The 27,284-nt window shown below is 48.8% G+C and overlaps 2 protein-coding genes across 4 annotated transcripts; both read left to right on the plus strand.

Annotated features, from left to right (window-relative positions):
• The first annotated feature begins 914 nt into the window (after positions 1-914).
• enpp5 (ectonucleotide pyrophosphatase/phosphodiesterase 5) lies at positions 915-7,767 on the plus strand. The gene is made up of 4 exons (XM_056428590.1): positions 915-1,149; positions 2,907-3,769; positions 3,859-4,035; positions 5,112-7,767. The coding sequence occupies exons 2-4, from the start codon at positions 2,923-2,925 to the stop codon at positions 5,573-5,575; spliced, it is 1,488 nt and encodes a 495-aa protein (XP_056284565.1). The 5' UTR covers positions 915-1,149; positions 2,907-2,922; the 3' UTR covers positions 5,576-7,767.
• A 719-nt stretch (positions 7,768-8,486) lies between these two features.
• On the plus strand, positions 8,487-27,023 carry clic5b (chloride intracellular channel 5b). 3 transcript variants are annotated; one of them, XM_056428116.1, is made up of 6 exons: positions 8,487-9,164; positions 22,542-22,651; positions 22,752-22,877; positions 24,294-24,400; positions 24,833-25,014; positions 25,858-27,023. In XM_056428116.1, the coding sequence occupies exons 1-6, from the start codon at positions 8,631-8,633 to the stop codon at positions 26,020-26,022; spliced, it is 1,224 nt and encodes a 407-aa protein (XP_056284091.1). In that variant the 5' UTR covers positions 8,487-8,630; the 3' UTR covers positions 26,023-27,023. The 3 variants fall into 3 exon arrangements, with proteins under 3 accessions (XP_056284091.1, XP_056284092.1, XP_056284093.1); XM_056428117.1 differs by lacking the exon at positions 8,487-9,164 and adding an exon at positions 9,178-9,326; XM_056428118.1 differs by lacking the exon at positions 8,487-9,164 and adding an exon at positions 13,590-13,663.
• Positions 27,024-27,284: the final 261 nt, after the last annotated feature.

The following is a 27,284-nucleotide window of genomic DNA, read 5'->3' on the forward strand; positions in this document are numbered from 1 at the left end:
CGGGTCCAGAATAATTATTTTCTCATAAAACAAAACACTTGTTGTTGTTACAGTGGTTTGAAGTGATGTCGTACATTTTACTCCAAATATCTTTAAAAATGTCCAAATCACACGGTTAACACGTTACAGAGAAACAATGAGGCCTGAGGGGCCACTTTGTATTTTAATCAATATTCGATTAATACACGTTTAACTATTTAGTGGATTAATTGAATGCAGAGTTGGAGAAGAAGTTGTTATAACTTAATTAAAGTAGAGAACTTAATGTGAGAACAGATGATGAAGACTTTAATGCTCTTGACACCTGAACATCTGCATTTGTTTTGATTTATTGTGACGTCTTCTTTTCATTAATATAACTCTGCAGCTCTGATATGATATTTAAAAATAAAATCTATTTCCCCGAATGTGATAAAATAATAGTTAAATAATAACAATAAAAACATTTAAAGTTTCAAATGCTTACTGTGGACGCAGCGTCATCATCGAGACGCCATCTTTTACTTGTGAACAGAGCTTCCACGGGACTCGACCGCCCCCTGGTGGTCGCGGTCGGTAACGGCCGCTGCAGGTGCGACTGGTGCGTCGCACTTTTCATCTTTACGTCGTTACCGGGGGCGGAATGAGGGCCGCGGGGGCTTTAAAAGAGAGTATTTATAGTCTGGAGAGGGAGGAGAATTATTATTTTAATGCATTTAAAAAAAATTGAAATGTGCATTTACATATTTAAATATAAGGCTCTTCACATTTGACACATTTATCTGCATTTATATATTTATGTAACAGTATTAATCTTCGAGCATACAACGCTTTCTACAGACACCGAGATGTCTATTTGTAATACTCCTCCCCCCGTCTCAACATTACGTCATTGGCAGTTGATTATTTATTTGTTTTGGTGGAGGTGGAGAGAGAGAGATAGAGAGAGAGAGAGGGGAAGAGGAAGAGAAGCACCGGAACAGCCTTTAATTCGTCTCTTAATGCTCCGGTTGCTCTGGTTTCATTATCTGTAAATAAATGCGACACAGGCTGTGCGCGCGCACACACACTTGCACGACAACATAAAGAAGAAGAAGCACGCAGCGCAAACAGGCGGGACTTCCTTGCGGGCTGTTTATCCGGGTGTGCAGCCTGCAGCGGGACAACGAGGTGAGCTCCGCTTTCATTTGGATACATTTATATATATTTATACATATATTTCAAATATTTTAATTTGATCGCATTTCTCCGCCGCCGTTGCGCGTGCGATTGTCTTCCTGTTCGCACGCGCAGCTGCGTGTTTGTAGCCGTTAGCTCCGCGTGAAGGAGACGCGGAGGGCTCGTGACCCCCCCAGTAGGGGGGCTTCGTTGAGACACGTCAAAACATGCGTCGCGGTCCTCCGTCTGATACGATCACCAATGACGTCACTTGCCTGTATGCTGCGCGTGCATGATGTCAACACCGTGGCTAATATAGCGCGTGCTCTGGATGTCACGAGCTAACTTCACTAAATAGATTCTTTAGTCTTCTGAGTAACTGGTGAATAATAATTATAATAATATAATGAACCTATAAAATGAACCAATTATGTTCCCACTGTCAATAAACAAGATATTAAATGTGCAATATAATGCTAAAATAATTATATTCTGAGAAGCTGGAATCAGACAATTTTTTTCAATTCTTCTTCAGTAAATTAATTGTTTATTATATCAATTTTCTACTGTGCAAACTAATTGATTGTTTGTCATAATCGATAAACACGTCACTCGACTCAAGAGGCCAGCAGGTTGGTTGCAAATGGCTGAATGGCGAAAGGTCCGTGGGCCCCTGAATGTTACATCTCATTTATCATGTTAATAATTGTGTAAATGAGTCCGATGCTCGACATCGTCACTGGATTCATGATTTCCCTGAACTGTAACTATAGCAGTTAGTTTGGTAGTTTGTAAAGCAAAACTACCAAAACATGGTGTTCTAGTATGTGTGAGCAGGCGTCTCGTGGACGTGGTCATCGTGACGCCACCCGTTGGTTTGAGGCCTCGGGTTTTGGCGTCGCCATCTTGGATGACAGCCGTCGCCATCTTGTTTTTTTAACTAACAGAAGTGACCATATGTGGGATGCGGAAGGAGGGACCTGAGACGTCCGTATTCGTCTCTGTAAGCCCCGCCCCTAAAGCATCCCCTGCTTGACTCTACAGACCATAAAGTACTGAATGATGACATCATGCTGTATAGAAGAAGACCTGAAACTAGAGACTGAGACATGAACTCATATTTACAATGTTTACTGTGGGAATACCTCAAGAGAAGTAGTCACTATATAGACTTCTATACAACCAGAGGAGTCGCCCCCTGGTGGTCAGGAGAGAGAATGCAGCTTCAACACATGAAGCATAGACTTCTATACAACCAGAGGAGTCGCCCCCTAGTGGTCAGGAGAGATAATGCAGCTTTAACACATGAAGCATAGACTTCTATACAACCAGAGGAGTCGCCCCCTAGTGGTCAGGAGAGAGAATGCAGCTTTAACACATGAAGCACAGACTTCTATACAAACAGAAGTCGCCCCCTGGTGGTCAGTGGAGAGAATGCAGCTTTAACACATGAAGCACAGACTTCTATACAACCAGAGGAGTCGCCCCCTAGTGGTCAGGAGAGAGAATGCAGCTTTAACACATGAAGCATAGACTTCTATACAACCAGAGGAGTCGCCCCCTGGTGGTCAGGAGAGAGAATGCAGCTTCAACACATGAAGCATAGACTTCTATACAACCAGAGGAGTCGCCCCCTGGTGGTCAGGAGAGAGAATGCAGCTTCAACACATGACGCATAGACTTCTATGTCGCCCCCTGCTGGCCGGTATAAAAGATGCAGGAAGCGGAGGTTGTCTTCGTTAATTGCTCTTCCTCCTGTCTTTCTTTAGGTCTTCTCGTCACACGATGCCGGGCTGCTCGCTGCGAGGAGGCGGCGGCCCTCTGGTTCTCCTGTGGGCGCTGACGCTGCCTCTGGTCTCCCTCCAGCGCCCGGACCGGCCCAAGCTGCTGCTCCTGTCCTTCGACGGCTTCCGCTGGGACTACATCGACCGGGTGCCGACGCCCAACTTCCACAACCTCATCGACGACGGCGTGATGGTGAGCCACGTGGAGAACGTCTACGTCACCAAAACATTCCCCAACCACTACAGCTTGGTGACGGGCCTGTACGCCGAGACGCACGGCATCGTGGCCAACGAGATGTACGACCCGGCCACCGGCCGCTCCTTCTCCATGGAGACGGACAGCATCTACGAGCCGGCGTGGTGGGAGCAGGCGGAGCCGCTCTGGGTGACCGTCCAGAAGGCCGGGGGGCGGAGCGCGGCGGCCATGTGGCCCGGGTCCGACGTGAAGATCTACGGCGTCTACCCGAGTCGGTACCTCCCGTACAACGCCTCGGTCCCCTTCAAAGACAGAGTGGCGCGGATCGTCCGGTGGTTCTCCGGACCCGAGGGGGAGGAGGTGGACTTCGGAGTCCTTTACTGGGAGGAGCCGGACGAGAGCGGCCACGCCCTGGGGCCCCAGAGTCCCCTCATGGACCCGGTCATCACTGACATCGACGAGAAGCTGGGCTTCCTCGTGAACGCGCTGAAGGAGGCGGGGCTCTACGAGAAGGTGAACCTGGTGGTGACCAGCGACCACGGCATGGCGCAGCTGTTCCCCGACAAGATCATCGAGCTGGACCAGTACGTGACCCGAGACCTGTACACCTGGGTGGACAGGAGCCCCGTGGTGGCCCTGCTGCCCAAAGAAGGTAAAGCGTTCGTCAAGAAGTTCCTAAAAAGGGAATCGAATCCGCCGAGACTCTTCAACTCCAGAACTTCTTCTTCTCCTCTTCCTCAGGGAAGCTGGACGAGGTCTTCGGCAAGCTGGTGGACGCCAACCCCAACATGGTGGTGTACAAGAAGGAGGACGTCCCCGAGCGCTTCCACTATCGGCACAACGGCCGGATCATGCCCATCCTCATCGAGGCCATGGAGGGCTGGACCATCATGCAGAACCGGACCGGGCCCTTCATGCGTACGTTGTTCTTCCCCTATTGTTCTATTAATAGCTTCACGGAAGCTCATGTATTCACCAGCTGGTTGGGTTTCACGTCAGATTAGAGATCTCCTGATCTCATGGTGTGTGTTTACTCGACCGGCACTTCCTGGTTGCAACGTGACTCTAAATGACCATAATGTACTAAATGATGACATCATGCTGTATAGAAGAAGACTTGAAACTAGAGACTGAGAAATGAACTCATGTTTACAATGTTTACTGAGGGAATACATCAAGAGAAGTAGTCACTATATAGACTTCTATACAACCAGAGGAGCCTCCTGGTGGTCATTAGAGAGAATGTTGCTTTAACACATGAAGCATAGACTTCTATACAACCAGAGGAGTCGCCCCCTGGTGGTCAGGCGAGATAATGCAGCTTTAACACATGAAGTATAGACTTCTATACAACCAGAAAAGTCGCCCCCTGGTGGCCAGGAGAGAGAATGCAGCTTTAACACATGAAGCATAGACTTCTATACAACCAGAAAAGTCGCCCCCCCCCTGGTTGTCAGGAGAGAGAATGCAGCTTTAACACATGTAGCAAAGAGTTCTATACAACCAGAGGAGTCGCCCCCTGGTGGTCAGAAAAGAGAATGCAGCTTTAAAACATTAAGCGTAGACTTCTATACAACCAGAGGAGCCCCCTGGTGGTCAGGAGAGATAATGCAGCTTTAACACATGTAGCAGAGTCTTCTATACAACCTGAGGAGTCGCCCCGGCAGCATAGTTCTCAGATACTCGACCCGATTGGACTGATTTGAACCGTATTGATTCCACCAAGCGAATGCTGTCACTTCCGTTCTGTAATGGCAGCGATGCATCTGAGGAGCCGTAAAGAAGTAGGTGCGCTCGAGGGTTTAGATTTTATTTTTACATTTTTGCGGTGATGGATTGAGCCGCAACGAGTCGGCCGGCACTAAATCACGTCGAGAGGGCAGCGCAGCCAGCATCCAATAATCCTCCCACGGCCTCCTGATTCGTGGGGTGTGTGAACGAATGTGATAGATTATGCAATAATAATCACAATGACGACTGTCCTTTCCCTCCAGTTGGTAACCACGGCTACGACAACACCCTGCGCAGCATGCAGCCCGTGTTCGTGGCCCGCGGGCCGGCCTTTCGCCAGAATTACCTCAAGGACTCCATGCGCTCCGTTGACCTTTACCCCCTCATGTGCCACATCCTGTCCGTCGACCCGCTGCCGAACAACGGCTCCCTCCCCGACGTACGGGACATGCTTTCCCAGGAGCCGCCGCTGCCTCCGCCCACGCCCGGCACGCCGCCCTCCGGCGCCGGCAGCGCCGCCGCCGCCCCGAGGTTCGACGTGCCTCCCGGGGCCGACGCCCACTCCCACTCCTACGCCCCCCTGGTGGGCTCCCTCCTCGGCGTGGTGATGGTGCTGGGCTTCCTGGTGGTCTACATAAAGCAGGTGACCCTCAAGCAGCTGCCCTCGCTGCACCACCGGAGCAGGGAGATGTCGCAGCCCTTGCTGCAGGAGGACCTGCACCTGTAGACGGAGAGAGAGGGGGGGGGAGAGAAGAGGAGGTGTCGCTCCCCCAAGGTAGTCCACTCTGTCCAGAAGCATCTGGAGGGAATCCAGAGGAGACGTCTGGTGGATCCAGATGACACACTTTTTACACGGGCTTCATCGTGGCTTTGCTTTTCGATTGTGAATTTTACCTCAATATCATCTCGTCGCCGTCACGTTATATTATAAGTGAGGCTTCTTAAGTTAAGAGTATGTTTTTGTTTGTTTTTATGAACCCATGTTGGCCCAATAAAAACTGACGGATAAAAATGGAGGTGTTCGTATGCTCGAAACAGGTGATGGTTAGCGGTGTGTCCGTACAGAAGAGGGATCCAGATTGTTTTTCCTTTTTTATTTATTTAATACATTTATTTATTTAAATAGCACTTTTCAAAACTGATGTTACAAAGTGCCTCACAGAACCCCAAACACTGTTTTGAGGCATATTGACACCTTTTACTCTCCTGGCGGTATCAAGCGGTACAGACGGCTGTAGACTGGAGTTTATTTGGGTTTGTTTTTATTTAACAGATGTGTGTCCATGAGAGGAAAAGACAGAACGGGCCTTCTCCGAACTTAAAAAAAAAAGTTTTTTGTTGTTGTGGTGAACGTGTGGTCTGAGCACTGGATTATAATTTAATTAAAAAAGAAAATATATGTGTGAATATACACTACCGTTCAAAAGTTTGGGGTCACTTAGAAATGTCTTTATTTTTCAAAGAAAAGCACTGTTTTTTCAATAAAGATAACATTAATCATAAATACACTCTCTACATTGTTAATGTGGTAAATGACTATTCTAGGTGGAAGTGTCTGGTTTCTAATGAAATATCTCCAGAGGTGTATAGAGGCCCATTTCCATCAACTATCACTCCAGTGTTCTAATGGTACATTGTGTTTGCTAATCGCCTTAGAAGACTAATGTCTGATTAGAAAACCCTTGTGCAATTATGTTAGCACAGCTGAAAACAGTTATGCTGGTGATATAAGCTATACAACTGGCCTTCCTTTGAGCTTGTAGTTTGTAGAACAAAATTAATACTTCAAATATTAATCATTATTTCTAACCTTGTCAATGTCTTGACTATATTTTCTATTCAATTTTCAATTCATTTGATAAATAAAAGTGAGTTTTCATGGAAGACACAAAATTATCTGGATGACCCCAAACTTTTGAACGGTCGGAAAAAGTAATCAAAATGAGTGGAATGTTTTATTTCTGAATGTTCCACTAAAGAATCCTCCAGCGTGCCAGGAAACAGTAAAAAAAAGGCGCTGTCCCGTTAGCCGGTCACGTTCCGTTAGCATGGTCACGTCCCGTTAGCCAATCACGTCCCGTTAGCCGGTCACGTTCCGTTAGCATGGTCACATCCCGTTAGCCTGGTCACGTCCCGTTAGCCTGGTCACGTCACGTTAGCCGATCAAGTCCCGTTAGCCTGGTCACGTCCAACGACCTTTGCTCTTATAGTCGTGAGTTGCCTTTGTTCGGGGAGCATTGCTCTATGAATGTGCATCGTGTGTGTGTCACGTTTATGTTTCCGTAGTTGTGTGTGCTCGACCCTCATCGTGCGGCGTAGAGGTTCATTCGTTAGTCAAACGTGAAGTGCAGTTGCTATTGATCAGTATCTTTCTTCATTTAGGGATTTAAAGGGTTTAGTTGTTGCCGTGTACCTGATTTGCACTACGGGATGGACAAAGGGAAAGAAGGGGCGCTAGAGGACGTGTTTGAGGTCATGTACTTGCACTTCTTGTTGGTAAAGTTGCTTTTTGAAATTATGAAGAAGATAAAATGAGGTGCCTCTTTGCCAAAGAGCTTTTCCCCCCAATTAGTAATATTATAAGGCAAATCGGCAAATACAATTTTTTTCTTTCTGCTTGTGTTTTAAGATGGATTACTTATACTTGAGCCCCCCCCCAAAATGACACATCACTGTGATATAGACTGTTTGCAACATTTTAATTCTGAAATTTGTAATTTTCTGGTAAATTGGTTTTGTGTTTTTTTCGCCCGACTTATTGACAGAGAAATTAAATATTTCCAGAATATATTTAAATAATTCATCAAAATGTTAGCTCTGGTTTCTCAGTTGATTATTACCGTGGGTTTATAATTAATATGATTTACAAATTAACTATCTTTGCCATGTTGATGCAATTAAAGACCTATGTGAAACTGAGCCAATTGTTTGTCATTATTTTTATGTGTGTGAGTGAAAGAATGGCAGAATAATGATTAACTCCATTTTATCCTTTTTTGGTTTGAGAAAATAATTACTTATAAAATGCCAAATTCTTTTTGACTGCTGAATATTACAAGCAGTTATCTGTTAAACAAATTGCTTTTAATTAAAATGTCACATAATAAATAAAAAATATAATTGTTTCAATTTATATATATATATAAATACAAATATTCTGTAAATATAACGTTTTATTTATATATATATATTTTTAAAAAAATGGATTAGTGTATATAAATAATATTTTATTTATATATATTTATTAAAAAACATTTTTTAACATATACGTTATGTATATGTTAAAAGATATAAAAATAAGTTATTCATTTATATATATATATATATATGATGATTATTATAACAAATCTAAATCTGTTGTACCAAAGAACCAAACTGTCTTGCTTCCACTAAGGTCAACTTTCAAATCTTTAGCTGTGATTATTTACACAATAATAAACTTCTTGTAGCTTGAAGTCCATCAACAAAATGTAATACGTTGTGGCAATTATAAATAGTTCCAACTTGGAGTAGATATAAAGTAATTAAAATACAGAATCAGTTCACTGCCCTCAGGTGAGCCAATGTGCCCTTGAAGGCTTTTGCATGAATCACTTGTTAACTTTGCAGGGGTCAAAGGTCGCCCGTGAGTTATGCTGGAATTTGCCCGGTAGCTCAGTCAGTCCGAGGCAGGAGAGCAGAGCCACTTCAACCCGTCACACTCCGACACGGCCAGGGCCAACGGGAAAACAACAACAACAACAACAACAACAACAACAAAGCCCCCCCAACCAGAGAGAAGCATGGACAACGTGGAGAAGGGACGCGATGGAGCGGGCAGCCCGGAGCCAGAGCGCGCGCACGAGGAGGGCTCCGGTGAGGCGGAGGTGCAGGTCCACGCGGCTGCGGCCGCGGAGCGCGGCTCGCCGGACTACATGGACACTCGGGACCGGGACAAGCGCAGCGGCTCGTCCTCCTCCTCATCCAGCGACGAGGACGAGGAGGCCAAAGTGGAGAAAGTGGCCAAATCTGAGGAAGTGGTCAAAGTGGAGGAAGTGGTGGAGGACGCGCGCGGCGGCTCCAGGCGCTCCTCCGCCTCCTCCGCGTCACCGGGAGACCCGTGCGACGACCCGCCGATCCAGCCGAGGGTCCTGGAAGAAGAAGATGGTGATGATGATGATGACGCGGGACATGATGGGCTGCTGATGACGTACGACCTCCCCGGCTCCGCCGCCGCGCCGCGGGGGGAGTCCGTGGACTACAGCCTGAAGGCGCCGGAGGAGCGCAGCGCCGCGCCGCCGGAGCCCCAACAGCCCGACATCTCCCTGTTCGTGAGGGTGAGACGTGTGCACGCGCGCCATATTTAAGATTTATATGAACACAACGCAATGTTTCTCTGTTGCCTCAGAGCCACTTCAGTCAACTTTATAGCCTCAAACTAACAAAAGTGACCCATGATGCATCATTTCCCATCACCGTGTGGCTGCAGCTGGTAAAAGGTGGAGCTTCTATTTACTTACACCTGATTGTAAATTTATGATCTGGGAATCAATAAAGTTTTATCTTGACCTATAATAATGAATCCTAATTGATTTATTATTATTTCTGTTTAATGTATTAAGTGGAGCATTAAGTGTGCAGCGTCTGAGTAAGATGGATTCACTGCGGAAGATATTTGACTTTTTCGACTCCTCTGGTTGTATAGAAGTCTATGCTTCGTGTGTTAAAGCTGCATTCTCTCTCCTGACCACCAGGGGGAGACTCCTCTGGTTGAATAGAAGTCTATGCTTTGTGTGTTAAAGCTGCATTCTCTTTCCTGACCACCAGGGGGCGACTCCTCTGGTTGTATAGAAGTCTATGCTTCATGTGTTAAAGCTGCATTCTCTCTCCAGACCACCAGGGGGCGACTCCTCTAGTTGTATAGAAGTCTATATCGTGATTCTACTTCTCTTGATGTATTCCCTCAGTAAACATTGTAAACATGAGTTTATGTCTCAGTCTCTAGTTTCAAGTCTTCTTCTATACAGCATGATGTCATCATTTAGTACTTATGGTCTGTAGAGTCAGACCATAATATAGGGGATGCTTTGGGGGCGGGGCTTGAACCCAAAGCTTCAAAAGCGTTCTCCACTAACCAATGAGTGACAGGCGGATGATGTCATGTACAGTCTGACCCTCACGACCTTCAGAGGTTATGAGAAACATGTCCTAAAAGAATTATTCTAGTCTTATATATATGTAAATGTATATAAATATATATTATATGTCTATATGTATCCATATATTTATATGTGTATATAATATATATATACATAGATATAATATATACATGTATATACATGTATATATATAGAAATATGTATATGTTGTCTCAGTAAGTCAGAAGCAGTGATCTCTTTAGTAATCTGGCAGCTGTAATCATTAACTGGTTTACTGTACAGCCATAGAAACCAGGAGGTGAACTCACTGTGTGCTTTGCTGGTTTGGGAGGGGAGTGTGTGTGTGTGGGGGGGTTACTATCAGAACCCGCAGGGGTCACTTTGCTGATTGGGCAACAGAGATTGAGGGGAGGGGGGGGGGGCGAGGAGGGGCTCAGGGAGCTGAACAAATGACCTAATACGAGGAAACAACGTCCATAGCTTGCACAAAAGAATTAAACAATATATATATTTATGTCGCTATATATTTTTTACAATATATTTTTATATTTATTTTTACATATATATATATATATATGTATATATACATTTATATATACATATATATATATATTTAAATATACATTTATATATTTAAATATATATATGTATATATATTTATATATTTATATGTATATATATTTATATATATTTACATATATATGTATATATTTATATATATATTTATATTTAAATATGTTTTTACATTTGAGCAACACGTTTAATGTCCGTTGCTCTTTTATAAATCTTGTGTCCTAGTTGAGAAGCATCGGTGGGATTAGAGGTTTGTTGTCTGGATGTCGTTCCATAACGATTATGATAAACCTGGACCATAGTCCCCCCCCCCCCCCCAACCGTGGGCAGATTTCCCAACAGTTTAATCTGCAGCAGTCGCCATAAACCAAACTCAGCGGCGCTGTAAAGCTCAGGGAGGGGGGGGGGGGGGCGTGGCTCTGTCATCTTCACGCCGTCCTGAGTGCGATAACGACTCCGTTCACGATAACGCAGCCGGAGGAGACGGCCACGCGGTTTCACCGACGTACGCGGCCGCGTCATCGTATCACGAAGACGAGATGTTCGTACAGCGTGTGGACGAAGAGGAAGGGTCACCCCCCTCCTCTGGAAAGATACAACGTGTGTTACTGTTTGATCTCCCGGTGAATGATTAGCCCGACGCGGCGGCCATCCAGCTTCCTTTTGTCACAAAAAAAACACCCAAGGTCGTTTCTTCTGGAACCGTTTCTGCTTTTAGGATCATCGCTTTGCTTTCATGAATTAATACCCACGCTCGAGTCGTCGGGCTCGACATCGCCTCGTACAGCGGCCGCGTTAGCTTAGCACAAACACTGGGAACGGGGGGGAACTGCTAGCGCTGGGAACAGAACCCTTAAAGCAGCTTTTTGAAAGCTCAATAATTAACTATTAATACGAGACCGACGGACAATCTGTGTTTCCAACACGGAGAGCTATAAACCGCTCTGGTCTCCAAGGTCTCTGACCCCGAGGGCCCTTTGGGGTCTCCGGACCTCGAGGGCCCTTTGGGGTCTCTGGACCTCGAGGGCCCTTTGGGGTCTCCGGACCTCGAGGGCCCTTTGGGGTCTCCGGAGAGCCCTGGACACTAATCATGAAGGCCCCTGTTTCATGATTCAGTGAAGCCTTCGCCTCGTGGTCATCGTGGCGTTTGGGTTATTTATCTCTAGCGTTTTTTTGTCTTCAATAAATGTGCAAAAATAATCCTAATCTCACCTCCCGTGTTCACCCACGTCATCGCCGTGGGATATCAAGTGTGACGCTTTCCCCCCAAAGGTCACAAAGCTGTGGTTTTGCCCATGACTTCCGGCGTTGGCACAAAGAGCTTCTTTTAAAACTCCCAGGATGCACTTGCACACGCGGATCACAGCTTTTCTATTCGTTGATGCCAAATTATAAATCTGAATCTGGAAAGACGTCGCCGAGGCCTTTTGACTTTGGTGAAGACCTCTTCACGTGACACGTTTAGGAAAGCCCTCCACGTGCCCCCCCCCCCCCTCCATTAACACCGATAATGAACTCAGTCATTGGTTCGAGCTGCAGCTCCTCACGTCGGCCACCAGAGGGCGCTGCTCTATAAAGAGCATCATAGAAAAAAGAAACCCAGCTGGAGCCTCTCTCTCCCTCCCTTTTCCTCTCTCCCTCTCTCCCTCTCTCTCTCTCTCTCTCTCTCTTAGTTGCTCACTCTTACATGTCATATTTGATATTGGGTATTAATTTGATCTGACCACGAAAAGAGAAAGAGACACAGAAAGGAGGTGTGTGTGTGTGTGTGAGAGAGAGCGAGAGAGAGTGTGTGAGAGAGAGAGAGCGTGTTCGAGAGAGCGTGTGTGTGTGTGTGTGAGAGAGCGAGAGAGAGTGTGTGAGAGAGAGAATGAGAGAGAAAGAGAAAAAGAGTGTGTGTCTGTGTCTGTGTGTGTCTCTGTGTATCTGTGTGTCTCTGTGTGTGTGTGTCTATGTGTGTATATGTGTGTGTGTGTCTCTCTGTGTGTGTGTGTCTATGTGTGTATCTGTGTGTGTGTGTGTGTCTGTGTATCTGTGTGTGTGTGTCTCTCTGTGTGTGTGTGTGTGTGTGTGTGTATCTCTGTGTGATGTGTGTGTGTCTCTGTGTGTGTGTGTCTATGTGTGTATCTGTGTGTGTGTGTGTGTGTGTCTCTGTGTGTGTGTGTGTGTGTGTCTGTGTGTGTCTCTGTGTATCTGTGTGTCTGTGTGTGTGTGTCTATGTGTGTATATGTGTGTGTGTCTATGTGTGTATCTGTGTGTGTGTGTGTGTCTGTGTATCTGTGTGTGTGTGTCTCTCTGTGTGTGTGTGTGTGTCTCTGTGTGTATCTCTGTGTGATGTGTGTGTCTCTCTGTCTGTGTGTGTGTGTGTGTGTATCTGTGTGTGTGTGTGTCTCTCTGTGTGTCTGTGTCTGTGTGTGTCTCTGTGTATCTGTGTGTCTCTGTGTGTGTATCTGTGTGTGTGTGTCTATGTGTGTATCTGTGTGTGTGTGTGTGTGTGTCTGTGTATCTGTGTGTGTGTGTCTCTCTGTGTGTGTGTGTGTGTGTCTGTGTGTGTGTCTCTGTGTGTGTGTGTGTCTCTGTGTGTGTGTGTGTGTGTGTATGTGTGTGTGTGTCTCTGTGTGTGTGTGTGTGTGTGTGTGTCTGTGTGTGTGTGTGTGTCTCTCTGTGTGTGTGTGTGTGTGTGTGTGTGTCTGTGTGTGTATCTCTGTGTGTGTTAGAGGGGAGTTTGGTTGCAGAGGGATGAGGCTCCGCCCCCTCCGGGTCACAGCCTGACACCTGTTCCCCACCGTGTGTCAGTGGGAGCTCCGCTGCTCTCCATCTGTGTCCAAATCAGAGCGGCGGCTCCGTCTAACACCTGGAGAACGCGACCTACAGGTGCTGGAGATCAACCAATCAGGGACGAGGAGACGAGGGATCCCCTCGGCAGCGGAGATAATCTCACAGGAGGGATCTGTGTGTTTCCACCCCTCCCCCTCACTCCTCTGGAGCATGTAGACCTTCAAGGATAAACAACGGACTTTAACACTTACATATCTTTATGTTTTAAAGTCGCCATGTCGTCAGGCAGCGCGGACCGAGAGCCCGACATCGAGCTGTTTGTGAAGGTGAGGCGGGGCATGGGTCCCGGTGTGTGTGCAGGACTTCAGGTGTAACCCAATAGTCCAGGTCGGGTTACCCCGGCAACCGGGGCGCTATGCGGACCTCCGTGTTGCGACCGGGTTACCGGAGCCGCCGCCAGGAGGTCCCTCAGCGCGGCGGCATTTAGTCTTCTCTGTTTGGAGTTGTGTCCCCCGACCGCAGCGCAAAGCATTGTGGGTCGAAAAAAAGATTTAATACACGGCATTTTGCATATTTAATATGTAATGAATTCAGTTTATGACATGAAATTATATTTGATTTTTAAATGAATGCTCACCCAATAGAGGGCCTTCATGTACCCCTAGAGGGCCTTCACGTACCCTAGAGGGCCTTCATGTACCCCTAGAGGGCCTTCACGTACCCCTAGAGGGCCTTCACGTACCCCTAGAGGGCCTTCACGTACCCCTGGAGGGTCTTCACGTACCCCTAGAGGGCCTTCACCCCTAGAGGCCTTCACGTACCCCTAGAGGGCCTTCACGTACCCCCAGAGGGCCTTCACGTACCCTAGAGGGCCTTCACGTACCCCTAGAGGGCCTTCACGTACCCTAGAGGGCCTTCATGTACCCCTAGAGGGCCTTCACGTACCCCTAGAGGGCCTTCACGTACCCCTGGAGGGTCTTCACGTACCCCTAGAGGGCCTTCATGTACCCCTAGAGGGTCTTCACGTACCTCTAGAGGACCTTCACGTACCCCTAGAGGGTCTTCACGTACCCCTAGAGGGCCTTCACGTACCCCTGGAGGGTCTTCACGTACCCCTAGAGGGCCTTCACGTACCCTAGAGGGCCTTCATGTACCCCTAGAGGACCTTCACGTACCCCTAGAGGACCTTCAGGTACCCCTAGAGGGCCTTCACGTACCCCTAGAGGGCCTTCATGTACCCCTAGAGGACCTTCATGTACCCCTAGAGGGCCTTCACGTACCCTAGAGGGCCTTCATGTACCCCTAGAGGGCCTTCATGTACCCCTAGAGGGCCTTCACGTACCCCTAGAGGGCCTTCACGTACCCCTAGAGGGCCTTCATGTACCCCTAGAGGGCCTTCACGTACCCCTAGAGGACCTTCAGGTACCCCTAGAGGGCCTTCACGTACCCCTAGAGGGCCTTCATGTACCCCTAGAGGGCCTTCACGTACCCCTAGAGGGCCTTCATGTACCCCTAGAGGACCTTCATGTACCCCTAGAGGGCCTTCACGTACCCCTAGAGGGCCTTCATGTACCCCTAGAGGGCCTTCACGTACCCCTAGAGGGCCTTCACGTACCCTAGAGGGCCTTCACGCCTAGAGGACCTCACGCCTAGAGGGCCTTCATGTACCCCTAGAGGACCTTCATGTACCCCTAGAGGGCCTTCACGTACCCCTAGAGGGCCTTCACGTACCCTAGAGGGCCTTCACGTACCCCTAGAGGACCTTCACGTACCCCTAGAGGGCCTTCATGTACCCCTAGAGGACCTTCATGTACCCCTAGAGGGCCTTCACGTACCCCTAGAGGACCTTCACGTACCCCTAGAGGGCCTTCACGTACCCTAGAGGGCCTTCACGTACCCCTAGAGGACCTTCACGTACTCTAGAGGGCCTTCACGTACCCCTAGAGGACCTTCATGTACCCCTAGAGGGCCTTCACGTACCCCTAGAGGACCTTCATGTACCCCTAGAGGGCCTTCACGTACCCATAGAGGACCTTCATGTACCCCTAGAGGGCCTTCACGTACCCATAGAGGACCTTCATGTACCCCTAGAGGGCCTTCACGTACCCTAGAGGACCTTCACATACCCTAGAGGGCCTTCATGTACCCCTAGAGGGCCTTCACGTACCCCTAGAGGGCCTTCACGTACCCTAGAGGGCCTTCACGTACCCCTAGAGGACCTTCACGTACCCCTAGAGGGCCTTCATGTACCCCTAGAGGACCTTCATGTACCCCTAGAGGGCCTTCAGGCACCTCTAGAGGGCCTTCATGTACCCCTAGAGGGCCTTCATGTACCCCGAGAGGGCCTTCACGTACCCCTAGAGGGCCTTCATGTACCCCTAGAGGGCCTTCACGTACCCCTAGAGGACCTTCACGTACCCCTAGAGGGCCTTCACGCACCCTAGAGGACCTTCACGCACCCCTAGAGGGCCTTCATGTACCCTAGAGGACCTTCATGTACCCTAGAGGCCTTCACGCACCCTAGAGGGCCTTCATGTACCCCAGAGGGCCTTCATGTACCCCAGAGGACCTTCAGGTACCCCTAGAGGGCCTTCAGGTACCCCTAGAGGGCCTTCACGTACCCCTAGAGGGCCTTCATGTACCCCTGGAGGGCCTTCACGTACCCCTAGAGGGCCTTCACGCTTCACCCTAGAGGGCCTTCACGCACCCTAGAGGGCCTTCATGTACCCCAGAGGGCCTTCACGTACCCAGAGGGCCTTCAGGTACCCCTAGAGGGCTTCATGTACCCCTAGAGGCCTTCATTCACGTACCCTAGAGGGCCTTCATGTACCCAGAGGCCTTCACCCTAGAGGGCCTTCATGTACCCTAGAGGGCCTTCACCATAGAGGACCTTCACCTACCATAGAGGGCCTTCACGTACCCTAGAGGACCTTCACGTACCCTAGAGGGCCTTCACCTACCATAGAGGGCCTTCACGTACCCCTAGAGGGCCTTCACGTACCCTAGAGGGCCTTCACCCTAGAGGGCCTTCACGTACCCCTAGAGGGCCTTCACGACCCCTAGAGGGCCTTCACGCACCCTAGAGGGCCTTCACGCCCTAGAGGGCCTTCACGTACCCTAGAGGGCCTTCATGTACCCCTAGAGGGCCTTCACGTACCCCTAGAGGGCCTTCACGTACCCCTAGAGGGCCTTCATGTACCCCTAGAGGGCCTTCACGTACCCCTAGAGGGCCTTCACGTACCCATAGAGGGCCTTCACGTACCCCTAGAGGGCCTTCACGTACCCCTAGAGGGCCTTCATGTACCCCTAGAGGGCCTCCCCAGAGGGCCTTCACGTACCCTAGAGGACCTTCACGTACCCTAGAGGGCCTTCACGTACCCCTAGAGGACCTTCACGTACCCTAGAGGGCCTTCACGTACCCTAGAGGGCCTTCACGTACCCCTAGAGGGCCTTCACGTACCCCTAGAGGGCCTTCACGTACCCCTAGAGGGCCTTCACGTACCCCTAGAGGACCTTCACGTACCCCTAGAGGGCCTTCACGTACCCCTAGAGGGCCTTCATGTACCCTAGAGGGCCTTCATGTACCCCTAGAGGGCCTTCACGTACCCCTAGAGGCCTTCACGTACCCTGCCTTCACGTACCCATAGAGGGTCTTCATGTACCCCTAGAGGCCTTCACCTACCATAGAGGGCCTTCACGTACCCCTAGAGGGCCTTCACGTACCCCTGGAGGGTCTTCACGTACCCCTAGAGGGCCTTCACGTACCCCTAGAGGGCCTTCATGTACCCCTAGAGGCCTTCACGTACCCCGAGAGGGCCTTCACGTACCCCTAGAGGGCCTTCAGGTACCCCTAGAGGGCCTTCATCTACCCCTAGAGGACCTTCATGTACCCCTAGAGGGCCTTCATGTACCCCTAGAGGGCCTTCATCTACCCCTAGAGGGCCTTCACGTACCCTAGAGGACCTTCACGTACCCCTAGAGGGCCTTCACGTACCCCTAGAGGGCCTTCACGTACCCCTAGAGGGCCTTCATGTACCCCTAGAGGGCCTTCACGTACCCCCTAGAGGGCCTTCACGTACCCCTAGAGGGCCTTCATGTACCCCTAGAGGACCTTCATGTACCCCTAGAGGGCCTTCACGTACCCCTAGAGGACCTTCACGTACCCCTAGAGGGCCTTCACGTACCCCTAGAGGACCTTCACGTACCCCTAGAGGGCCTTCACGTACCCCTAGAGGACCTTCACGTACCCCTAGAGGACCTTCACGTACCCCTAGAGGGCCTTCACGTACCCCTAGAGGGCCTTCACGTACCCTAGAGGGCCTTCACGTACCCCTAGAGGACCTTCACGTACCCCTAGAGGGCCTTCACGTACCCCTAGAGGGCCTTCACGTACCCCTAGAGGGCCTTCACGTACCCCTAGAGGACCTTCACGTACCCCTAGAGGGCCTTCACGTACCCCCTAGAGGGCCTTCACGTACCCCTAGAGGGCCTTCATGTACCCCTAGAGGGCCTTCAGGCACCTCTAGAGGGCCTTCATGTACCCCTAGAGGGCCTTCATGTACCCCGAGAGGGCCTTCACGTACCCCTAGAGGGCCTTCACGTACCCCTAGAGGGCCTTCACGTACCCCTAGAGGGTCTTCATGTACCCCTAGAGGGCCTTCATGTACCCTAGAGGGCCTTCACGCACCAGAGGACCTTCATGTACCCCTAGAGGACCTTCATGTACCCCTAGAGGGCCTTCACGTACCCTAGAGGGCCTTCATGTACCCCTAGAGGGCCTTCACGTACCCCTAGAGGACCTTCACGTACCCCTAGAGGGCCTTCACCTACCCCTAGAGGGCCTTCACGTACCCCTAGAGGGCCTTCACGTACCCCTAGAGGGCCTTCATGTACCCCCTAGAGGGCCTTCACGTACCCCTAGAGGGCCTTCACGTACCCCTAGAGGGCCTTCATGTACCCCTAGAGGGCCTTCACGTACCCCTAGAGGGCCTTCATGTACCCCTAGAGGGCCTTCACGTACCCCTAGAGGACCTTCACGTACCCCTAGAGGGCCTTCACGTACCCCTAGAGGACCTTCATGTACCCCTAGAGGGCCTTCACGTACCCCTAGAGGACCTTCACGTACCCCTAGAGGGCCTTCATGTACCTCTAGAGGGCCTTCACGTACCCCTAGAGGACCTTCAGGTACCCCTAGAGGGCCTTCATGTACCCCTAAAGGACCTTCATGTACCCCTAGAGGGCCTTCACGTACCCCTAGAGGACCTTCATGTACCCCTAGAGGGCCTTCACGTACCCCTAGAGGGCCTTCAGGTACCCCTAGAGGGCCTTCATGTACCCCTAGAGGGCCTTCACGTACCCCTAGAGGACCTTCATGTACCCCGAGAGGGCCTTCACGTACCCCTAGAGGACCTTCACGTACCCCTAGAGGGCCTTCATGTACCCCTAGAGGGCCTTCACGTACCCCTAGAGGGCCTTCATGTACCCCTAGAGGGCCTTCACGTACCCCTAGAGGGCCTTCATGTACCCCTAGAGGGCCTTCACGTACCCCTAGAGGGCCTTCATGTACCCCTAGAGGGCCTTCATGTACCCCTAGAGGGCCTTCACGTACCCATGGAGGACCTTCATCTACCCCTAGAGGGCCTTCATGTACCCCTAGAGGCCTTCACGTACCCCTAGAGGGCCTTCATGTACCCCTAGAGGGCCTTCACATACCCCCTAGAGGGTCTTCACGTACCCCTAGAGGGCCTTCATGTACCCCTAGAGGGCCTTCACGCACCCCTAGAGGGCCTTCACGCACCCTAGAGGGCCTTCATGTACCCCTAGAGGGCCTTCATGTACCCCGAGAGGGCCTTCACGTACCCATGGAGGACCTTCATCTACCCCTAGAGGGCCTTCATGTACCCCTAGAGGGCCTTCACGTACCCCTAGAGGGCCTTCACGTACCCCTAGAGGGCCTTCACGTACCCTAGAGGGCTTCACGTACCCCTAGAGGGCCTTCACGTACCCCTGGAGGGTCTTCACGTACCCCTAGAGGGCCTTCATGTACCCCTAGAGGGCCTTCATGTACCCCTAGAGGGTCTTCACGTACCCCTAGAGGGCCTTCACGTACCCTAGAGGGCCTTCATGTACCCCTAGAGGGTCTTCACGTACCCCTAGAGGGCCTTCACGTACCCCTAGAGGGCCTTCATGTACCCCTAGAGGGCCTTCACGTACCCCTAGAGGACCTTCACGTACCCCTAGAGGGCCTTCACGTACCCCTAGAGGGCCTTCACGTACCCCTAGAGGGCCTTCATGTACCCTAGAGGGCCTTCACGTACCACTAGAGGACCTTCACGTACCCCTAGAGGGCCTTCATGTACCCCTAGAGGACCTTCATGTACCCCTAGAGGGCCTTCACGTACCCTAGAGGGCCTTCATGTACCCCTAGAGGGCCTTCACGTACCCCTAGAGGGCCTTCATGTACCCCTAGAGGGCCTTCACATACCCCTAGAGGACCTTCACGTACCCCTAGAGGGCCTTCATGTACCCCTAGAGGGCCTTCAGGTACCCCTAGAGGGCCTTCATGTACCCCTAGAGGGCCTTCATGGACCCCGAGAGGACCTTCACGTACCCTAGAGGGCCTTCACCTACCATAGAGGGCCTTCACGTACCCCTAGAGGGCCTTCACGTACCCCTAGAGGGCCTTCACGTACCCCTAGAGGGCCTTCACGTACCCCTAGAGGGCCTTCACGTACCCTAGAGGGCCTTCACGTACCCCTAGAGGGCCTTCACGTACCCCTAGAGGGCCTTCACGTACCCCTAGAGGGCCTTCACGTACCCCTAGAGGGCCTTCACGTACCCCTAGAGGGCCTTCATGTACCCCTAGAGGGCCTTCATCTACCCCTAGAGGGCCTTCATCTACCCCTAGAGGACCTTCAGGTACCCCTAGAGGGCCTTCACGTACCCCTAGAGGGTCTTCACGTACCCCTAGAGGGCCTTCATGTACCCCTAGAGGGCCTTCACGTACCCCTAGAGGGCCTTCAGGTACCCCTAGAGGGCCTTCATGTACCCCTAGAGGGCCTTCATGTACCCCTAGAGGACCTTCACGTACCCCTAGAGGGCCTTCACGTACCCCTAGAGAGCCTTCATGTACCCCTAGAGGGCCTTCATGTACCCCTAGAGGGCCTTCATGTACCCCTAGAGGGCCTTCATGTACCCCTAGAGAGCCTTCATGTACCCCTAGAGGGCCTTCACGTACCCCTAGAGGGCCTTCATGTACCCCTAGAGAGCCTTCATGTACCCCTAGAGAGCCTTCATGTACCCCTAGAGGGCCTTCATGTACCCCTAGAGAGCCTTCATGTACCCCTAGAGGACCTTCATGTACCCCTAGAGGACCTTCACGTACCCCCTAGAGGGCCTTCATGTACCCCTAGAGGACCTTCACGTACCCCTAGAGGGCCTTCATGTACCCCTAGAGGGCCTTCACGTACCCCTAGAGGGCCTTCATGTACCCCTAGAGGGCCTTCACGTACCCCTAGAAGACCTTCACGTACCCCTAGAGGGCCTTCACGTACCCCTAGAGGACCTTCACGTACCCCTAGAGGGCCTTCACGTACCCCTAGAGGGCCTTCATGTACCCCTAGAGGACCTTCATGTACCCCTAGAGGACCTCCACGTACCCCTAGAGGGCCTTCATGTACCCCTAGAGGGCCTTCATGTACCCCTAGAGGACCTTCACGTACCCCTAGAGGGTCTTCACGTACCCCTAGAGGGCCTTCATGTACCCCTAGAGGGCCTTCACGTACCCCTAGAGGACCTTCACGTACCCCTAGAGGACCTTCACGTACCTCTAGAGGGCCTTCATGTACCCCTAGAGGACCTTCACGTACCCCTAGAGGGTCTTCACATACCTCTAGAGGGCCTTCACGTACCTCTAGAGGGCCTTTATGTACCCCTAGAGGGCCTTCAGGTACCTCTAGAGGGCCTTCATGTACCCGCATTTGAGAACCACTGCAGAGTGCCGGTTGGCCCCGGGGCCCGGTGGGAGCCGTCAGGTGCACGATGCCCGAGGCAGATGGAGGAGCTCCGCCTCCTGGGACGGCGGTCGACCGGGCGACAGGAAGTCTGTCGACGCTCTGCCGACGTTGCCGTTAACGATGTTTCGGTTCATCGAGCTCTCAACACGTTTGATTTTCGGTTGCATTTAGGAAACAGGGTGGAGCATCGGCCTCCTCCTCCTCCTCTTCCTCCTCCTCCTTCTTCTCTTTCTTCTCCTCCTCTGTCCCTTTGTCTCGCCCATTTTGCATCCATTTCTTTCTTTTTTTAAGTAGCTGAAAGACTTCGGCGTCTCATTTATTTCGGCTTCAGATACATTTTTATATATTTGTTATAACCACGGTACAATTAAGTTCGATAAAAGAGAAATACATGTGTTTTAATAGATGTCATAAAGAAAAAAGAGAAATGTCCCAGGTACAGTGAAGTCCACATGTTGTGTATGCACTGGGTGGATGGAGTGTGTGTTTGTGTGTGTGTGTGTGTGTGTGGCAGCCTTTGTCCTCTGGGTTCTAGATGCCGATGGCCGTGATCAGCTGTGTATTGTGTTCCCGTCACAATGCACGGCGGACCGGAGCGTCACGTGAACTCAAACCGCCGACTCAGCCGCTTTGTGACCGGCAGCCGAGCCTTCTGGGGCGCTCGGGGAGCCGTGCACGTGAACTGAATGTTGACGTGTTGTTTATCTTCCGGTCCGAGTCGATCGCTTCACGTCGTTCGTGTGATCGGCATCAGGCCTGCAGGTCTGAGCCCCGGAGGCCAGTGAACCGGGTTGTGGAATCACTCTGGATAATTCATCTGGGCCACGCGGGTCAGGTGTCACTGCTGGCGCCCGGCCGGGGATCCTCCACCATGACACGCGATCTGGTGACGGAGAGGACCTAGAGTCAAGACCTAGACCAGGGCAGGGGGAGACCAAGTCAAGACCTAGACCAGAACAGACCTAGACCAGGTCCTGGATGAGTCCCACGCTGTAAACAATGTCGTTAACATCCTTCTTGTTTGGGGTTCCTTTGTTTCCGAGCCCCAGTGAAGACAGTGAAGTCTAGTGAGACCCCCTGACCCCCAATCACATTTCAGACTTCACGTCCATCTCAAAATGTGCTGACTCGACTCTTTGTGTGTGTTTTTCCCCCGATGTCATTTATTTATTTATTTCCCCGTTTGCAGGCCGGTAACGACGGGGAGAGCATCGGCAACTGCCCCTTCTCCCAGCGCCTCTTCATGATCCTGTGGCTCAAAGGGGTCGTGTTCAACGTCACCACGGTGGACCTCAAGAGGTCAGGAGGGGTCACGGCGAGCAAGCTTACAGGCCGCGCCCCCCAAACCACACCCCCACCAACTCCTCCTCCCCCCCCTTTCTTCTTCTATGTCCTGCAGGAAGCCGGCAGACCTACACAACCTGGCTCCGGGGACGCACCCTCCCTTCCTGACCTTCGACGGAGAGGTCAAGACCGACATCAACAAGATCGAGGAGTTCCTGGAGGCAACGCTCTGTCCCCCACGGTAGAATTATTTTTATATATAAGTACATATATATATACAGGACTGTCTCAGAAAATTAGAATATTGTGATAAAGTTCTTTATTTTCTGTAATGCAATTAAAAAAACAAAAATGTCATGCATTCTGGATTCATTACAAATCAACTGAAATATTGCAAGCCTTTTATTCTTTTAATATTGCTGATTATGGCTTACAGCTTAAGAAAACTCTAAAATCCTATCTCATAAAATTTTAATATTTCCTCAGACCAAGTAAAAAAAAAGATTTATAACAGCTGAGTGTTTGTCAAGGCTCAGGAAACCCTTGCAGGTGTTTCGAGTTAATTAGACAATTCAAGTGATTTGTTTAATACCCTACTAGTATACTTTTTCATGATATTCTAATATTTAGAGATAGGATATTTGAGTTTTCTTAAGCTGTAAGCCATAATCAGCAATAAATCAGAATAAAAGGCTTGCAATATTTCAGTTGATTTGTAATGAATCCAGAATGCATGACATTTTTGTTTTTTTAATTGCATTACAGAAAATAAAGAACTTCATCACAATATTCTAATTTTCTGAGACAGTCCTGTATATGTATATATATATAATATATTTATATCTATAATATATATATGTATATATATATAATATATTTATATATATAATATATATATGTATATATATAATATATATATTGATATAAATGTTTATTATATTATTATAATATATATATTTACAGGACTGTCTCAGAAAATTAGAATATTGTGATAAAGTTCTTTATTTTCTGTAATGCAATTAAAAAAACAAAAATGTCATGCATTCTGGATTCATTACAAATCAACTGAAATATTGCAAGCCTTTTATTCTTTTAATATTGCTGATTATGGCTTACAGCTTAAGAAAACTCAAATATCCTATTTCTAAATATTAGAATATCATGAAAAGTATACTAGTAGGGTATTAAACAAATCACTTGAATCGTCTAATTAACTCGAAACACCTGGAAACACATTTTCAAATGTTTGATTTTGTTTTGCTGTTATAAATCTTTTTTTTAACTTGGTCTGAGGAAATATTCAAATTTTATGAGATAGGATTTTAGAGTTTTCTTAAGCTGTAAGCCATAATCAGCAATATTAAAAGAATAAAAGGCTTGCAATATTTCAGTTGATTTGTAATGAATCCAGAATGCATGACATTTTTGTTTTTTTAATTGCATTACAGAAAATAAAGAACTTTATCACAATATTCTAATTTTCTGAGACAGTCCTGTATATATATATATATATATATATAAATGGAGCCGAGTGTGAGAGCCAACTCAGTGTGTAACATGCTCAGAGTCTCCGGTCCAGGTGTTAATGCTATCCAGATGTTTTTCTTTCGGTCTCTGTGCCTGCGTCTCTGACTGAGCCCCCCCCCCCCCTGCTCAGGTATCCCAAACTCGCCGCCAAGCAGCGAGAGTCGAACACAGCTGGAAACGACATCTTCGCCAAGTTCTCGGCCTACATCAAGAACACCAAACCGGAGGGCAACGCCGGTGGGCCGCTCGTCTCCTGTCATTCACACACACACACACACACACACACACAAACACACATATATATACTGTGTGTGTAAATATATATATATATATGTATATATATACATATATATACATGTATATATAATATACATATATTTATATGATATATATATATAAATATGATATATATATATAATCTTTATATATTATATTTATATATTATATATATGGATATATTTATTATATTTATATATTATATATATGGATATATTTATTATATTTATATATGTATGTATGTATATATATATATATGTATATATGTTATATACGTTATTACATTCCTTACACTCTCTTATTTGAGACTTGCTGTGCTGCCACCTAGTGACATTACACACACACACTTTTATCCGGCAGCAAGTATATTGTGTGTGTGTGTGTGTGACTCAGTCCTGGAGAAGGGCTTGACGAAGGCCCTGAAGAAGCTGGACGACTACCTGAACAGCACCCTGCCGGACGAGATCGACGCCGACAGCATGGAGGAGGAGACGAGCTCGGAGCGCGGCTTCCTGGACGGAGCCGAGCTCACGCTGGCCGACTGCAACCTGCTGCCCAAGCTGCACATCGTCAAGGTGGGGGGGGTAAAGGTCGCAGGGGTCAGGATTTGGGTTAGTCCGTTCTGGGCCGCCGTAGGAAACCATGTCGATACAAACGGCTCATTTTGAAGGAAAACACATTCATTCTTATATTAATTAATTATTATTAATATAAATGTTTATATTATATTCCATCCTCAACACTGTTCCTTTATGATCACTCTCTCTCGCCCCTCTCGTCCTCTTTCTCTCCCCTTGCCCTCTCTCTCCTCTCTGCCTCTCTCTCTCTCTCTCTCTCTCTCTCCTCTCTCTCTTGCCCCTCTCTCTCTCTTCTGCCCTCTCCTCTCTCTGCCCCTCTATCTCTCCTCTCTCTTCTCTCTCTCTCGCCTCTCTCTCTCTCTATCCTCTCTCGCCCATCTCTCTCTCTCGCCCCTCTCTCCTCTCTCTCTCTCCTCTCGCCTTCTCTCTCTCCCCCCTCTCTCTCCTCTCTCTCTCTCCTTCCCTCTCTCGCCCTCTCTCTCTCCTCTCTCTCTCTCTCTCTCTCGCCCCTCTCTCTCTCGCTCCTCTCGCCTTCTCTCTCTCCTCTCTCTCTCGCCCCTCTCTCGCCTCTCTCTCTCCTCTCTCTTCTCTCGCCCCTCTCTCGCCTCTCTCTCTCTCCTCTCTCTTCTCTCTCTCTCTCTCTCTCCTCTCTCTCTCTCGCTCTCTCTCGCCTCTCTCTCTCTCTCTCTCTCGCCCTCTCTCTCTCCCTCTCTCTCTCTCTCTCTCTCTCTCGCCTTCTCTCTCTCGCCTCTCTCTCTCGCCCTCTCTCTCTCTCCTCTCTCTCTCTCTCGCCCCTCGCTCTCTCGCCCCTCTCTCGCCCCTCTCTCTCTCTCCTCTCAGATCGTGGCCAAGAAGTACCGTGACTACGACATCCCCTCCGACATGTCGGGCGTGTGGCGCTACCTGAAGAACGCCTACACGCGCGACGAGTTCACAAACACCTGCGCCGCCGACGGCGAGGTGGAGACCGCCTACAAGGACGTGGCGAGGAGGCTGGCCGCGTGACATGGCCGCCGCCGCCACGCGGAACACACACACACACACACACACACACACACACCGGACTCCCCTTTTGAGTCTTCTTCGGTGGTTGTTTTCAGGAACCCGGATTTTATTTTTTTCTTCTTCTCTCGTCAGACGTCCCAGATGTTCTTTCACTTTTATTTATTCCTCCGCCAGCAGAAGTCCAGTTTGACTTCGGTGTTTATTATCACGGGATTTATTTTGTTAGCCGCTGAATTTTTCTCGCTGTTTTGATTCCGCCGATTTCATTTTTCAAGTTTTTTTTATTAGATTTTTTTTTTAAATCTCAAAGTTCACAGCATTTTTTTCCCCCCCGCCGATTTTAATTGTGATTGACGCCGGATGTTATGGAAGCCCGTTTCCGCCACTGTGATAAAAAAATTAAGATCCTGTAAGTCATAATTATGAGATACTATCTCATAATTATGACTTAACTATCTCATAATTTCGACTTACTATCTCATAATTATGAGATAGTTAAGTCATAATAATGAGATAGTATCTCATAATTATGACTTAGCATCTCATAATTATGACTTACAGGATCGTAATTTTTTTATCACAGTGGCGGAAACGGGCTTCCATAGGATGTCGCTGCACATTTTTTTTTTTTTTTTTTCAATCTTGAAAATTCACTCTGCTGTTCCCCTGAAATCCTAATTTGAAGAGAACAGTTTAATTTGTAATAGGTTGAGTTTAAATGCTGGATGATTTTTTTATCCCAAAACTCTGAAATAAGATCGTTTTATAAATTGGTTTGCATGCACGAATCTGTTAACATTTTTAATATTTAAGAACTGTACCTTATTTTTCAGACAGGGAAAAAAAAGTTAAGAAAATGTCCTTGAATTTTTCTTGCTGTTTTGATGTTTGATTTTTTTGAATCTCAAATAAAAATTCATTCTTGCTTTTACTTTGAAATACTGACTTGAAAGAAAAGTCATGTTTTCAATCATTTAGGATTAAATGCTTGATGGTTTTAACTCATTTCAAAATTCTTTCTAATCCACGAATCTGTTTAAATTGTTTTCTATTTAAGAGATTTTCCTTTTTTTTCAGACGTGAAAAAAAACCTCAATTTAATGTGTCTTTTTTATTTGGAAAAATATAAATAAAAATCCATGCCAATATCACTGATGGACTCATTCTGACAGGAAAATAAAATAAGTATTGCAGCAGCCGGAGAGCGGAGACGTCCTGCCTCCAGCTCAGAGCTCAGATACCGATCCTGTCTAAAGTTACTC

This window comes from Pseudoliparis swirei, chromosome 12 (genome assembly GCF_029220125.1).
Source record: "Pseudoliparis swirei isolate HS2019 ecotype Mariana Trench chromosome 12, NWPU_hadal_v1, whole genome shotgun sequence".
Taxonomy (NCBI): Eukaryota; Metazoa; Chordata; class Actinopteri; order Perciformes; family Liparidae; genus Pseudoliparis; species Pseudoliparis swirei.